This window comes from Castanea sativa, chromosome 3 (genome assembly GCF_040712315.1).
Source record: "Castanea sativa cultivar Marrone di Chiusa Pesio chromosome 3, ASM4071231v1".
Classification (NCBI taxonomy): domain Eukaryota; kingdom Viridiplantae; phylum Streptophyta; class Magnoliopsida; order Fagales; family Fagaceae; genus Castanea; species Castanea sativa.
Window position 1 is genome coordinate 31326901 of NC_134015.1, and position 13455 is coordinate 31340355.

The 13455-nt window shown below is 40.1% G+C and overlaps 1 protein-coding gene across 1 annotated transcript; it reads left to right on the plus strand.

Moving 5' to 3' along the window:
- Window positions 1-7422: 7422 nt before the first annotated feature.
- LOC142629592 (putative calcium-binding protein CML16) lies at window positions 7423-8401 on the plus strand. The gene has a single exon (XM_075803600.1). It carries the CDS (start codon window positions 7610-7612, stop codon window positions 8114-8116), a length of 507 nt encoding a protein of 168 aa, XP_075659715.1. The 5' UTR covers window positions 7423-7609; the 3' UTR covers window positions 8117-8401.
- The last annotated feature ends 5054 nt before the right edge of the window (window positions 8402-13455 follow it).

Genomic DNA, 13455 nt, shown 5'->3' on the forward strand with positions numbered 1-13455 from the left:
AATTTAAAATGTTAATTTTCCCAAAGTAGATGATCCGAGGACCGGACGTAACTTAGGTTGTTTAACACTTAGTAAAGAATATCAATTTAGACGAGGTATGTGGTCAGGGATCCGAGCATACCAAGTTTCAGCTTGACACTTAGATGAATAAATTTAAAATGTTAATTTTCCCAAAGTAGATGATCAGGGACGGACGTAACTTGGGTTCGTTTAACACTTAGTAAAGAATATCAATTTAGACGAGGTATGTGGTCGAGGATCCGGGCATACCAAGTTTCGGCTTGACACTTAGATGAATAAATTTAAAATGTTAATTTTCCCAAAGTAGATGATCAGAGGACCGGACGTAACTTAGGTTACATTTAACAACTTAGTAAAGAATATCAATTTAGACGAGGTATGTGGTCCAGGGATCCAGGCATACCAAGTTTCAGCTTGACACTTAGATGAATAAATTTAAAATGTTAATTTTCCCAAAGTAGATGATCAGAGGACCGGACGTTACTTAGGTTACGTTTAACACTTAGTAAAGAATATCAATTTAGACGAGGTATGTGGTCGAGGGGATCCGGGCATACCAAGTTTCGGCTTGATACTTAGATGAATAAATTTAAAGTGTTAATTTTCCCAAAGTAGATGATCAGAGGACCGGACGTAACTTAGGTTACATTTAACACTTAGTAAAGAATATCAATTTAGACGAGGTATGTGGTCGAGGATCCGGGCATACCAAGTTTCGGCTTGATACTTAGACGAATGAAGATAACGAATATAATGTAGTTTACAACAAAGAACGGCCGAAGTGCCCTTTATTTAGTAATAGTACCTTCGTAGATTATTTACATTCCGGGGACGTTGTACAACATTCTCGTCCAAATCTTCCGGATTGTAGGCCCTCATTCTGCGACCGAAGTAATACGATAAGGTCCTTCCAGTTGGGCCCCAATTTTCCCCACGCGGGTTCTTCATCGTGCCCCAAAACTTTCCTTAATACTAAGTCACACTGGTCCAAGAGGTCGAAGTTTCACATGAGAATCATATCCTTTGCTTGAGCTTATGTTGATAATAAGCTAGTTGAACCATGGCGCTTTCTCGTAGTTCCTCGACTAAGTCTAAGTTTCTCATTAATAGATCATCATTGCTATACGAAATAAAGGAGCTTTTCTTCGGGGTTGGGAACCCGGTTTCTAAGGGGATTCTTGCCTCGGCTCCATAAGTCATGGCGAAGGGTGTTTCACATGGATCTTCGTGGTGTAGTTCTATACGTCCACAAGACATGTGGCGAGTTCTTCCACCCACCTCCCCTTGGCGTCACTGCCGACCTCTCTTTTGAGTCCGCTCACTATTACTTTGTTGACGGCTTCGGCTTGCCCATTTCCTTGGGGATAAGCCGGAGTGGAATATCTATTCGTAATGCCGGATCACGGCGGTATTTCCGAAAGGCTTTGCTATCAAATTGTAAACCGTTATGCGAAATGAGAGTATGAGGGATGCCGAACACAGTAACGATATTCTTCCATACAAACTTTTTTGCTTCCGTGTCTACGATGTTTGATAATGGCTCGGCTTCAACCCATTTGGTAAAGTAATCTGTTCCCACGAGAAGCCACCGTCGGTTTCCCGTTGCTTTGGGGAAGGGTCCAACAATGTCCAAGCCCCATTGGGCAAAAGGCCATGGGCTAGATAGAGGATTTAGGACTCCATGGTTGATGTATATTTGGAGCGAACCTTTGACATTGGTCACATTTCTTTGCATAATCTTGCACTTCTCTGCATATTTGGCCACCAATAGCCACGAGTAAGGGCCACCTGTGAGCTAAAGACCTTCCTCTGTGTGACTTCCGCAAATCCCTTCGTGTAGCTCTTCCAAAAGTAGCTCTGTTGCCTCGGGGTGTATGCATAGCAAATATGGTCCCGAAAAGGAACGTTTGTACAATTTTTGGTCCTCGGATAACCGAGAAACGAGTGGCTTTTCTGCGAACCTTATCCGCTTCGGCTTTTTCTCCGAGGTAGGATGTCATTTCGAGAAATGTTACTATTTGATCCATCCAACTAGGTCTGTCCTAATTTGAAGAATTTGAGTGGAGTTACCATCCGTCCCGGTGGGCTTCAACGGATCTTCAACGAGGATAACTCGTGGTAGACTTTGTGCCGAGGACGTCGCGAGCGTGGCTAATGAGTCGGCATGGGTATTGCCACGTACGGATACATGCAATAGTAGAAAAGACTCGGAAATTTAGATTGCATAAACTGACACAGGTTAGGTATTCTCGCATTCTGGAATCCCTTGCTTCTAGCTTCCCTTCTACTTGGCCTACCACCAATAGTGAGTCCGAGAACATTTGCACCGCCTTTCCTCCCATTTTATGAACCATGTTCATCCACTGCGAGACCGCTTCATGCCTTTTCTGCTTCGTTGTTGGTGGCCGAGAATCCTAATCTCGAGATTTCTCAAAAGTAATACCCTGCAGGGATATCAAAACTAATCCGATGCACAGTCCCCTCGATTGCTTTGCTCCATCAACATGGACTTTCCATAACGGAGGCCACTTCACACGAAATCATGCCTACTGATTTTTTACCCATTACCTTCTTGATAGTCTTCTAACGAAGGCTCGAACGCCAAACTACGCACCACAAGGTCCGCGATGACACTGCCCACTTTATAGAGGTGCGAGGCATATACTTGATATCGAAAGCTCCTAGGACGATTCCCCGTTTGGCAATTCTTCCCATATAATGCACTTCGCAAAATTGATTTGAGAGGAGTTGTGTAAGAACAACAACCGTATGAGGCAGAGTAATGGGGAAGTCTTCGTGTAGCATGTACCACGGCCAAGATAGCTTTTTCCGGTGGCAAATAACTCGGCTCGGCCTCATGCGAGAGATTTGCTTACATAGTACACCGGTCTGGATGTTATTGTCATCTCGGATAAGAACCGGACTAGCGCATGTTTAGCCACCGCAATATATGCAAACGGAATCTCATCGACCTGCGAGTCGAGACATAGCGGGTGGTCGCGAGAGATATTCTTTTAGGCTTGTTGTTGGAAAGGCATGTTGCACACTCCTCGGTCCATTCAAAACCCTTCCATTTATTTAATAATGGCGAAAGAAAGGCACATACTGTCCGCGGACCGAGATATAAATCGGTTGAGAGCGGCGGTCATACTGTTAGCCTTTGCACCTCTTTAGGATTCCGAGGTGGGTGTAAGCTGCTTATTGCCTTAACACGAGCGGGATTCACTTCAATTCCTCGGTGAGTCACCATATATCCTAGAAACTTGCCCGACCCCACACCGAAAGAGCATTTAGAGGCATTGAGCCGCAATTTATACTCTCTTAGCTTCGAAAAATGTTGCTCGGATCTTCCGGATGTGCGAAACTTCTTTACTCTTTACTACCATATCGTCCACGTATACCTCAATATTTTTTCTAATTGTGCCTCAAACATCCTCGTCATCATCCTTTGGTAGGTAGCCCTGCGTTTTCAAGCCAAAAGGCATTACCTTATAATGATAATTTCCCGTAGGAGTGACGAATCTTTGTCTTCTCCTGGTCCTCAGCGGCTAAAGGTATACGGCGGTGATAACCTTGGAAAGCATCAAGAAAACTCATCGAGGATGTCCAACGATAGCGTCAACCGGTTGATCAATCCGAGGCATCGGGAATGAGTCCTTTGGGCAAGCCTTGTTTAAATCTGTGAAATCTACACATACTCTCCACTTCCCATTCTTCTTTTCACCACCACGGTATGGGCTAACCATTCGGGATAAAACACTTCTTTGATAGCCCCTGCCGCTTTGAGTTTGAGCACTTCCTCTTTGACGGCTTCCGAATGTTCCTTTGAGGACCTCAGGAGGTGGTTGCCTCCTCGGCACTACGGTTGGATTGACCCTTAAATGATGACATATGAAGTTCGGATCAACCCCGGGGCCTCATACGCGTTCCAAGCAAATACATCCATATTTTTCTTTAAAAATAAAATCGGCTCTGTCTTCTCTTCTGCGGCAATTGAACTCAACCTGGAAGAACTTTTCGGGATCATTGTCTATGATAATTTTCTCCAATTCTTCACACGTTGCTTCATCTACCTCGGCTATGGGAAGAGACTTTGATTGCTATGCTTCACCGTTAGCCGAGGACGGGGAGTACGAGTTACGAGTCGACGCGAGTGCCGGCGCGTGACACCTTGTCGAGCCACGGACGACTCCCAGTAACTCCACCACACGATCTCGAGAATGAAATTTGATTTTGACATGCAAGGTTGAGGAAACGGCCCTAACGCATGCGGCCAAGGTCTCGCCACAATAGCCGTATAGGGAGAGTAGGCATCGACCACGATGAAATCTACGTCTACTACCTCCGGACTGGGATTGCACGAGCGATCTAATCATCCCTTTGGAGCAGCCGGCCTCTCCTTGAAGCTTATCAAGGGTGAGTCATATGGCATAAGATCTTCAACTCTTAACTTCAAGCCTCTAAATAGGTCGGGGTACATGATATACGCACCACTACCTTGATCGGCCATTACCCTGCTTTACATCATAGTTCCCAATTACGAGGGTTACCACTAAGGCATCATCATGAAATTTGGATGGTCCCCATCTTGTCCTCTTCGGAGAAACTTAGGACGCGGGATACTTGCCTTGATCCTCTTGGTGATCCCGTGACTCCTCGGCCAATGTTCGAGCAAGGCGGACATTACCACGAAAGGAGGCGAGCCGATCTGCAGTGCGCAAAAATGACGTTGATAGTACCTAGAGGAGGTGCGGATGAAGGACCGTCGTGGTTTGCCACTCCCGATTGGTTTCCTCGCCCGTTGGGTTGGTACGAAGCGCTTCGGCTTTCCTCTTTAACCAATTGTTCCGGATGATTCCACAAAGTGCGACGGTCCTCGGTGGTATGACCTGCTCACTGGTGATAATGGCGGTGGAGATTTTGGTTGCGTCTCAAAGGGTCCCCTGCCATTTTATTTGGCCATTTGAAAAAAGGCTCGTATGCCTTATTTTTCTCCAGCAATTCTTCTGCAGAGGCTCCACGAAGACGGTGTTGACCACTTGTGGGGGTATGTGGCCGGCACACTGGAAAAATCCCGCGTAGGCCTATTGTTGTTGTATCGGTCGGAGCACGAAATCCCTCCTTTCTTGTGGGATAACCTTCGCCTTGCCACTTTCCTGCTGTGATCTTCCTCGACCCTTTTGTACTCGTCGATGCGATCCATCGGTCGACGTACGCTTGACGGAGTTTCTTCGTTAAAGGATTTCCTCGAGTCATGCTGCGTTGGTAGGCGGACCTTGAAGGTCCTTATTGCTACATCGTCGAAGTCTCCCGTCGATTTCGTTGAACATTTCCCGAGTACCGGTCCGAATATGTTTTCGGGGTTTCCCCTTCCCTCGTAGCCATGGATAGTAAAGAATCCAATGGACGAGGAACTCTCTTGCACGTGATAAGCGAGAACCAAATGCCTAGTAAGCTCTTTGAAAGAATCAATGGAGCACGCCCTTAAGCCGTCAAACCATCTCATGGCTACGGGCCACTAGGCTAGAAGGAAAAATCTTGCATAACAAAGTTTCATTCTGGAATGCCTTTGCCATTCTGCGGCCGAAGTGGCTTACGTGCTCTACGGGGATCCGTCCGACCATTGTAAAGAGTGAAGGCCGGTTGTGTGAAGCGCGAGGCAACCTTCCTTCTTCCAATCTACGCGCGAAGGGTGACACGGAGATTTGGTGCAATGCTCTTCCCATTGCGTCATTTCCTAAGCCCCCAGGGGTAGTCTGCGCCACGTCTCCCATGCAGTTGTCTTCTTCGGAAGAGGCATATTCACACAGGGGAGTTACGAGGATCTTTGCCCGTAATTGTCATCCTCGGATCCTTCCAGAGAGGGGTCGAGAGGTCGGAGGAGTTCTCCTTCGCCTCTCGTGGCGCAATCTCCTCTTTAGGCCGTCAATCTCATGCATGGCCACTGGCATTTCTTTCATAAGGAGCTGCTTCCTCCTTGCGAATGACTTGCACTTCGATGGTATGTGTAGTATGTACACTTCCCTCTCGGTTCTCTCGTGATCGGGATGCAAGGAGAGATCCTGTGGCGAGAGCCCACGGACTCCGCCTTGCTTGCGTTGTGGTCTGATCCTACCATGATGTCCTAAACTTCCTTAAAGACTAAATTCCCACGAGACGGCGCCAATTGTAAGGACACGATTCAAGTTCCCGAACTACGGCCAGGAGAAAAATGGGCTTGAAAGGCCTTTCTTTACAATGAATTTGTAGAGGATGGGCTTGTAATTTAGATTTCAAGGATGGTTTAGACAATTACAAAAAGAACGGGCTTTGGGCCCAATAGAACGAGAACAAAGAATCGTTTGCAAAGTAAGGCGAGAAATCGTCCTCGGATTGTGTCCAGGGATGGTTTCTAATGATATTTCTCAAGTTTGGATACAAGTGTTGATTATCATTTACTATTGGCTCTATCTCTTTTACTCGGAAAAAGTCCTCTCCTTCTTCGTATGCCTTTCCTCACATTTATATCCTTTCCTTTCCCTTCATCACCTTCCACTTTCCTGGTTGCAATCCCCCTTTTTGGATACTTGTCATCCGTTTCTTCCTAAAGCCGTAGGATTAGGGACCAAGTTCCCAGCTCGATGTTCGGGTCCGTCAGCTTGTCCATACGGTCGGCGTATCAATTTACGAAGAACTTTTAATGTATGGGCGGTGGTAGCGAATTTTATTTTTAGACGTTAGCAGTTCTTTTCTCTCGCCCTCCACGTATACCGTGCATCCCCATAATTGTAGGACTCATTATAATATAACCCAGGGATACCAAACTTCTCTTTCTATGTCCTCGGCCTTGAAACCCGAGGACAAATCTACTCCTCGGACGTGTTTGGATATGTAAATAGTCCACGACCATTTTGATGTCTTCGGATTTTGGGTTTCCAGCCCAAAATACTTCGTTGGGCCATCCTTCATATACTATTGGGCCCAATACCCCTACAGTTGCTATAAATTATGTTCTTCTTGTTTTCGAATTGAAAATTTTTGTTTTTGTTTTTGTTTTTGTTTTTGTTTTTGAATTTTGAATTTTTTCAGTTTAAATTAAAAAAAATTAATATTTTTGATTAATTTATATACTAATGTGGTATTTTTAAATACTAAATAAATTATATATTATTATTTTATTAATGATGTCAATGCTGTGTTCCATCTGCTACTTATCCATTTTCCGTTGACAGCAATAACCAGTCTAACATGATTTCTTAATTTGAGGAACTGGATAGCCGAGAAATCAAATTAAGAACCAAAATAACAGTAAGTCCAAAATATAGAGACCGTATTTTTGCCTCCAAAAAGTAGTAGTATTCCCTCAAAATCGCTTTCAACTAAATTTCAGCCGGTCATAAATGTTCCCTTTCACTTTCACGGTCCTCGACGCGCTTTCCCTTTGAACTTTGAACCATTCCAACAAAATAATAATTCAAAAAACACAAACAAGGAATAATACAAACACGCACAAGAGCCCCACGAACCAAAACACAACCTTTGATCTTTGCTTTTTTGTTTTTGTTTTTGTTTTTGGTCTAATTATCGTGCTGGCTTTATATTTATAAAAATGAAAACGAAAATGATAGCTCCTCTCGAATCGGACCAGGTGGAGCAACTGAGGGACATTTTCATGCGTTTTGACATGGACTCAGACGGCAGCCTAACCCAGCTCGAGCTTGCAGCTCTCCTCCGATCGCTTGGGATAAAGCCAACAGGAGACCAACTCCACGCCTTGCTGACAAACATGGACACCAATGGCAATGGCAGCGTCGAGTTTGACGAACTCGTCACTGCCATATTACCAGACATGACCCAAGAAGTGCTCATGAACCAGGAGCAGCTCTTGGAAGTGTTCAGATCCTTCGACCGCGACGGTAATGGCTACATAACCACCGCTGAGCTTGCTGGCTCCATGGCCAAGATGGGTCACCCTTTGACGTACAAAGAACTCTCCGAGATGATGCGCGAGGCTGACTCTAATGGTGATGGAGTCATTAGTTTTAACGAGTTCTCCACCATCATGGCCAAATCCGCCGCTGATTTTCTTGGACTCACCGTCGCAGCATCGGTATAGTTAGCTAGGCGGTATATGGTACATCCGACACAAAACTCACGTAAAGTTGTACGTATCCGAAACATAATATACTTTTTTTTCTTTGTTCTTTTTTTTTTTTTTTTTTTGTAATTTTTTTGTGTAATTAATTAAATGTATGTAAGGGATTTTGAGGTCATTATGTCTTTGAAAGGATTTGCAAGCAATGTTTTGGAAATCAAATCGAAGACACCTCAAAAAAACCAATCCCTCTCATCGTTGAGTAGAACAACCTGTATATTATGTTATTATTAATCACTACTTCACTAGTATTTTCGTATTTGTCTTCGATGATTGTTTTCTTTGGACGTGAAAATGACTGATTTTCTAACAAATTAAAGGTTGTAGGGCCATTGGTTAAAGGTTATAAAGACATTTCGTGGAAAAGATAGATGGTCCATTATATTATATTTCCTTTGTCTCATCAAACACGCTGAAGCATGTCATCGTTGAAGCAATCAGCACCGACACCATTTCTTGCCATGGTCAATATAAACGAATATACAAATTGTGTAATACTAATAGCAGTTGGATCTAAAATTATTGGTTAGGTTGGGAGGAGTTATGTTTTCTTTTAATTAGTATTGCGTACAGCGTAGGTTCTAACCAAAAAATTATCGAAAAAATTACACCAATTTCTTTTCAAGTTTTACAAAATGAGACTCCTCAATTGTTTCATAAATTGACATCCCTTATTAGGTTTATATAAATATAAGAATTTAATTTTCATTTATGAAGTATTATATTTAAAAAAAAAATTCCTATTAACTTATGTAATAGTGTCATTCATATACAAATTTAAAGGGAAGAGGATGTCATTTTATCCATAGTTTGGGAAAGAATATTTTTAAAAATAAATAATTTGTTAATAATATAACAATTTGAAAAGTTATGGACTAAACATGCATTGATACAAACCTCAAGAGAACACTTGTAAGAGTATCATTCTATAAAACCTCAATGAAGGGTAGTGTAATTTACCTATAAATTTAATAAAAATTTGTGTGAATGCAAGAATGCCAAAACATTTGTTGCATCTTAACAAGTATAGGACCAAAAATAGAGAAATTTATCTCTATATGTACCTGTGTTGCTCAAAAGACATTAACTCAGTCGACATGTCATGATAAGAGTAATTATGTTGTTAGGGTACATCAATGTGTTACTTTTTCCTCTCGCATGTATTGTAGATTTCATTAATTAAAATTATGATATGATGCACTTTTTATGTGAGATAAGGAAATATCACATTATTGTACTTTTGAGTACAAATAATTTTCAACATAGGAGATGCTCTTTAATTGGTAGGAAATTGTTGAAATAATAAATTTCAAGACATATTTATACATTGACCCAATGGTCGATGTTTCACTACCCATCAAGAGTCTTGTAACTCAACTGGTTGGCTTGACATCTCTTGATGTTTCTAACGAAGACATCAAAATTTAAAATTTTCTCATAAATCAAATTATAACCCAATAATAATAATAATAATGCTAGTAAGAAGAGAGTAGCTGAAAGCTCAAAATGTATAAATATGACCCTTTTTTTGCCATGGAGAGAGAGAGAGAGAGAGATCCACAAATGGAAGTGTTCCGAGACTACTTAAACATTAGAGCATCTCCAGCAGCTTCTCTAAATTTTTGTACTTTTGAAGTGTGAACAGTTGTTTTTACCTTTTACGTACCTACTTTTTTAAATACACTTTCTAACAAAATCTCTATCTTTTCTCTATCTCATTTAAATATTATTTCTTCATTCTTTCTTTAATCTTTCTTTTTTTTTTTAAATATTTCTTTATTCTTTCTCTACTCATTCCCAACGGCTATATTTTTTAAATTCCCAACAACTATATTTTTAAATCTCCCAACAATAATATTTTCAAAATTTCTAATAGTCATATTTTCCAATGGGCTATTTTTCTTTTTTTACGTTCACACACACACATACACACAAACCATCTTTCCCTGTATATGGGAAGCATGGAATTTTAACAAAAGAACAAAAGCTTTAATGCAATTAGATCAACCTTCTTAGAAAGGGCACTGCTTGTTTCATTGTACTAATACAAAAGACATTTGACATTTTAAAAACTAATGGGAATTAGCAGTATAGCAATAATGGAAATTAGTACAAAGCTTAAGAACTAGTACAAAACTAATGAAAATTAGCAGTATTGCATTAATGACATTCTAAAAGCTTAAAAACTAGTACAAAGCTAATAGGAATTAGCAATAAGGTTGAACATCCCCTTGGATATACATATATAGTGCAATAGGATCACATTGTAGCAAAACAAAATGAATAGCGCAATAGGATCATATTGCAGCAAAACAAAATGAGTGACCCAATATACATTCTTAGTTAGTACGAACACATTGCAACAAAACAAGTTTAAAGCGCTCTTTTAATCATATGCAAAATAAGAGCATTGATAATGATAATAGTCTAAGAACGAGACCTTCGTTTTTCAAGAATTTTCATTTGGCATTGATGAATATATTCTTGTTGCACTGAAGACAACATACTTAAATCCATCATCATAATCTCTTTTTCTTCCTTCATCTGATTCATTCTCAGTTTCTCCATTTCATTTTCCTCCTTCAACTTTTCCATTCTCAATTTTTCTATTTCATATTCCTCTTTCGATCTTTTCATATCCAGTTCCATTTTCATTCTTGCTATTTCAAGTTTTTTATCCTTAAGTTGAATTCACGCCATCTCATGCTCCTGGTTTGCAAGAGATCCTTTCTCAATACAAGCCATTTTCATCTCACTCATTTTTCTTCTTTCTTCCATCATGACATTCAATATGTCTTCCATATGTGAAGTCGTACCTTCTTTGCACTTTTGTTTCTTCAATCTTTCTTTTTTGGCCTTCACCCCTAGTGGTCTCTCTAAGTTTAATATTGGAACTTGTGGAATATCATCATCCTCTAAACTTATTGACTCTAGATTAGAAGGTTAAGATGCCTCAAATCTCCCTCATTTTTTTGGTCACTGATTGTTAACGATAACCAACCATTTTGGTGAGTGCTTTAACAAATTACAGCAATGTTCATATTGAAATTTGGTACTTGCAATACTTGATAGAGCTGTTTTGCTACATTAAGCTAAAAAATTAATAAAATTAGCAAATCAACACAAATTTCTTTATAAGATGTACCTTGTCTTCATCAGTCTTACCACTTTCATTCTTTGATTCAATTTTTGCCAAAAATCCACAAAAATTATTGGTGCAAAGTTGAATCGTTGACCATCGGTTCGTTAGAGAATCCACTGTACACTCAGAAGTGAAGGCCTTCCACTGGTGGTAATACTCCCAAATTCTTGACCAATATGTTGTACGTTTTTGGTTAGTGCTTTGCACTACATCTTGGTTGACATTGAGAAATGAAGACTCAAGAAGCATGTCTTCTTGTATGGAGAAGTTGCTGCCACGTTGTGATTTCTTGGCTATGGATTCAACTTGGGGTGGAGACATTTGGCTAAATTATTGAGCTTATGGAACACTATCTTTACCACTTATAAGTGAATATCCTAACATATATTCATTATAATTATCTTCTATAAGACTAGTGAAATATGTGTCTCCTAGAATACTTGAATCCATTCCTAGTAACAAAAACAAAAAAACACAGGGCTCAAATAAATAATAAATTTTCACCATTTCAATCATATAATTCAGTACACAAGCTACATTATCTAATCTCCTGCCTTTTATTTTCATTCCAACAAGACAATCGTAATTAAGAACAACAAGGAATATATAATTATTAAGGAAAGAATATCTATTGATGATAGTGCAGATTCTATGGGTATGACAATAATGACAGCAAACTCTCTTCCATATATAAACCCAACAGCTACAGGAGAAAGTAAGTTAACTAGCACCTCTAATATGGAAATTCTAAATTAACAACTCTAAATATGGAAAGATTAAATGACAGCAACTCCTTTATATGTGTAAACCCAACAGCTACCGCATAAAGAAGTCAACTAGCACCTCTAATGTGGAAAGATTAAATTAGCATCTCTAATATGGAAAAATTAAATGACAGCAACTCCTTTATATGTTTGGACCCAACGGCTACTGTAGAAACCAAGTCAACCAACACCTCTAATATGGAAAGATAAAATAAAGCAAATCACTCTAAGAAGCATACCCCGCGTGTAAGCAAATATCTCAAGAAACTAGAATTCAAAGCTACAACCACTTCGAATTAAAACCATCAACAAATGCCAAAGTCAAACATAGGATGTCTAGATTATCAATCCAATCAATGAAGAAGATTGCAGCTTATGTAGTAATCTATCAATGCACCCAATAGTCCAATACGAAAATATAAATGTTTCAAAGGCAATTCTATATCTCAAATTTCATGACCAGTATTTAATAACAAATAAAAAGGTGCTCTGATAAGCAATGCAAATGTACAAATATAAGCCTCTATATAAGCAATGCAAATATACAAATACAATTGAAATGAAAAGCAGTGAAATTTAGGTTGTGTTTGGCAATATGTAAAATGTTTTCTAAGTGTAAAATATTTTCAGTTGAAAATATTTTACGTAAAGGAAAACATTTTCTGTTGTTTGACTGTGCTATGGAAATTACGCCGTATAATTATTTCTTGTGTTTGTTCTTGGATGTGAATCACCCACACACCACCACCCATAGAAAAAAAAAAAAAATCAGAGATCAAAGAAAACGAAAGATAAGTAGAAGGCTTGGTTCGGGTCAGAGTGAAAAAGTGAGATGAGATAGTGTCGTGAGTGAGAGTGGAAGAGAGGGTGTGGTTCTTGAGTGAAGGCACTAGATCGATGACATGCAGTGTCCGATCCGGCCTTGGTTGGTTGGAGCGAAAGAGAGAGAAAGTAGATTGGTGAGTGGCAGAGACGAGATCGAGAGGAGACAATTTGATCCAGAGGGCGGTGGCGATGAGATCGAGAGGAGATGATCTAACCTAGAGGAGGACGAAGCGATTTAGAGGGTGGTGGCGATGATCAAACCCGGTTCAATCTCTCTCTCTCTCTCTCTCTCTCTCTCTCTCTCTCTCTCTCTCTCTCTCTCTCTCTCTCTCAATGATTTACGGGTGTAAGGTGGGTATTTTATGGTCAACTGAAATATATTTTCAGTTTGACTGTAATTTCCTATATTGCCAAACACCAGCAACGGTGTAAAACAATTTCAAAAATTCAATTACATCTAAAACAAACAAGGTCTTAATAAAAACAGAGCATTAGAAAAATACTTTGTTGCCTGTGATCCACTTCCACTTCCACTTATTAAGTACATCAGGAAAAAAAAATCATGTTTA

Coding starts and splice junctions, on each gene's coding strand:
- LOC142629592 (XM_075803600.1), top strand. CDS start 7,610: ATGAAAACGAAAATGATAGCTCCTCTCGAATCGGACCAGGTGGAGCAA.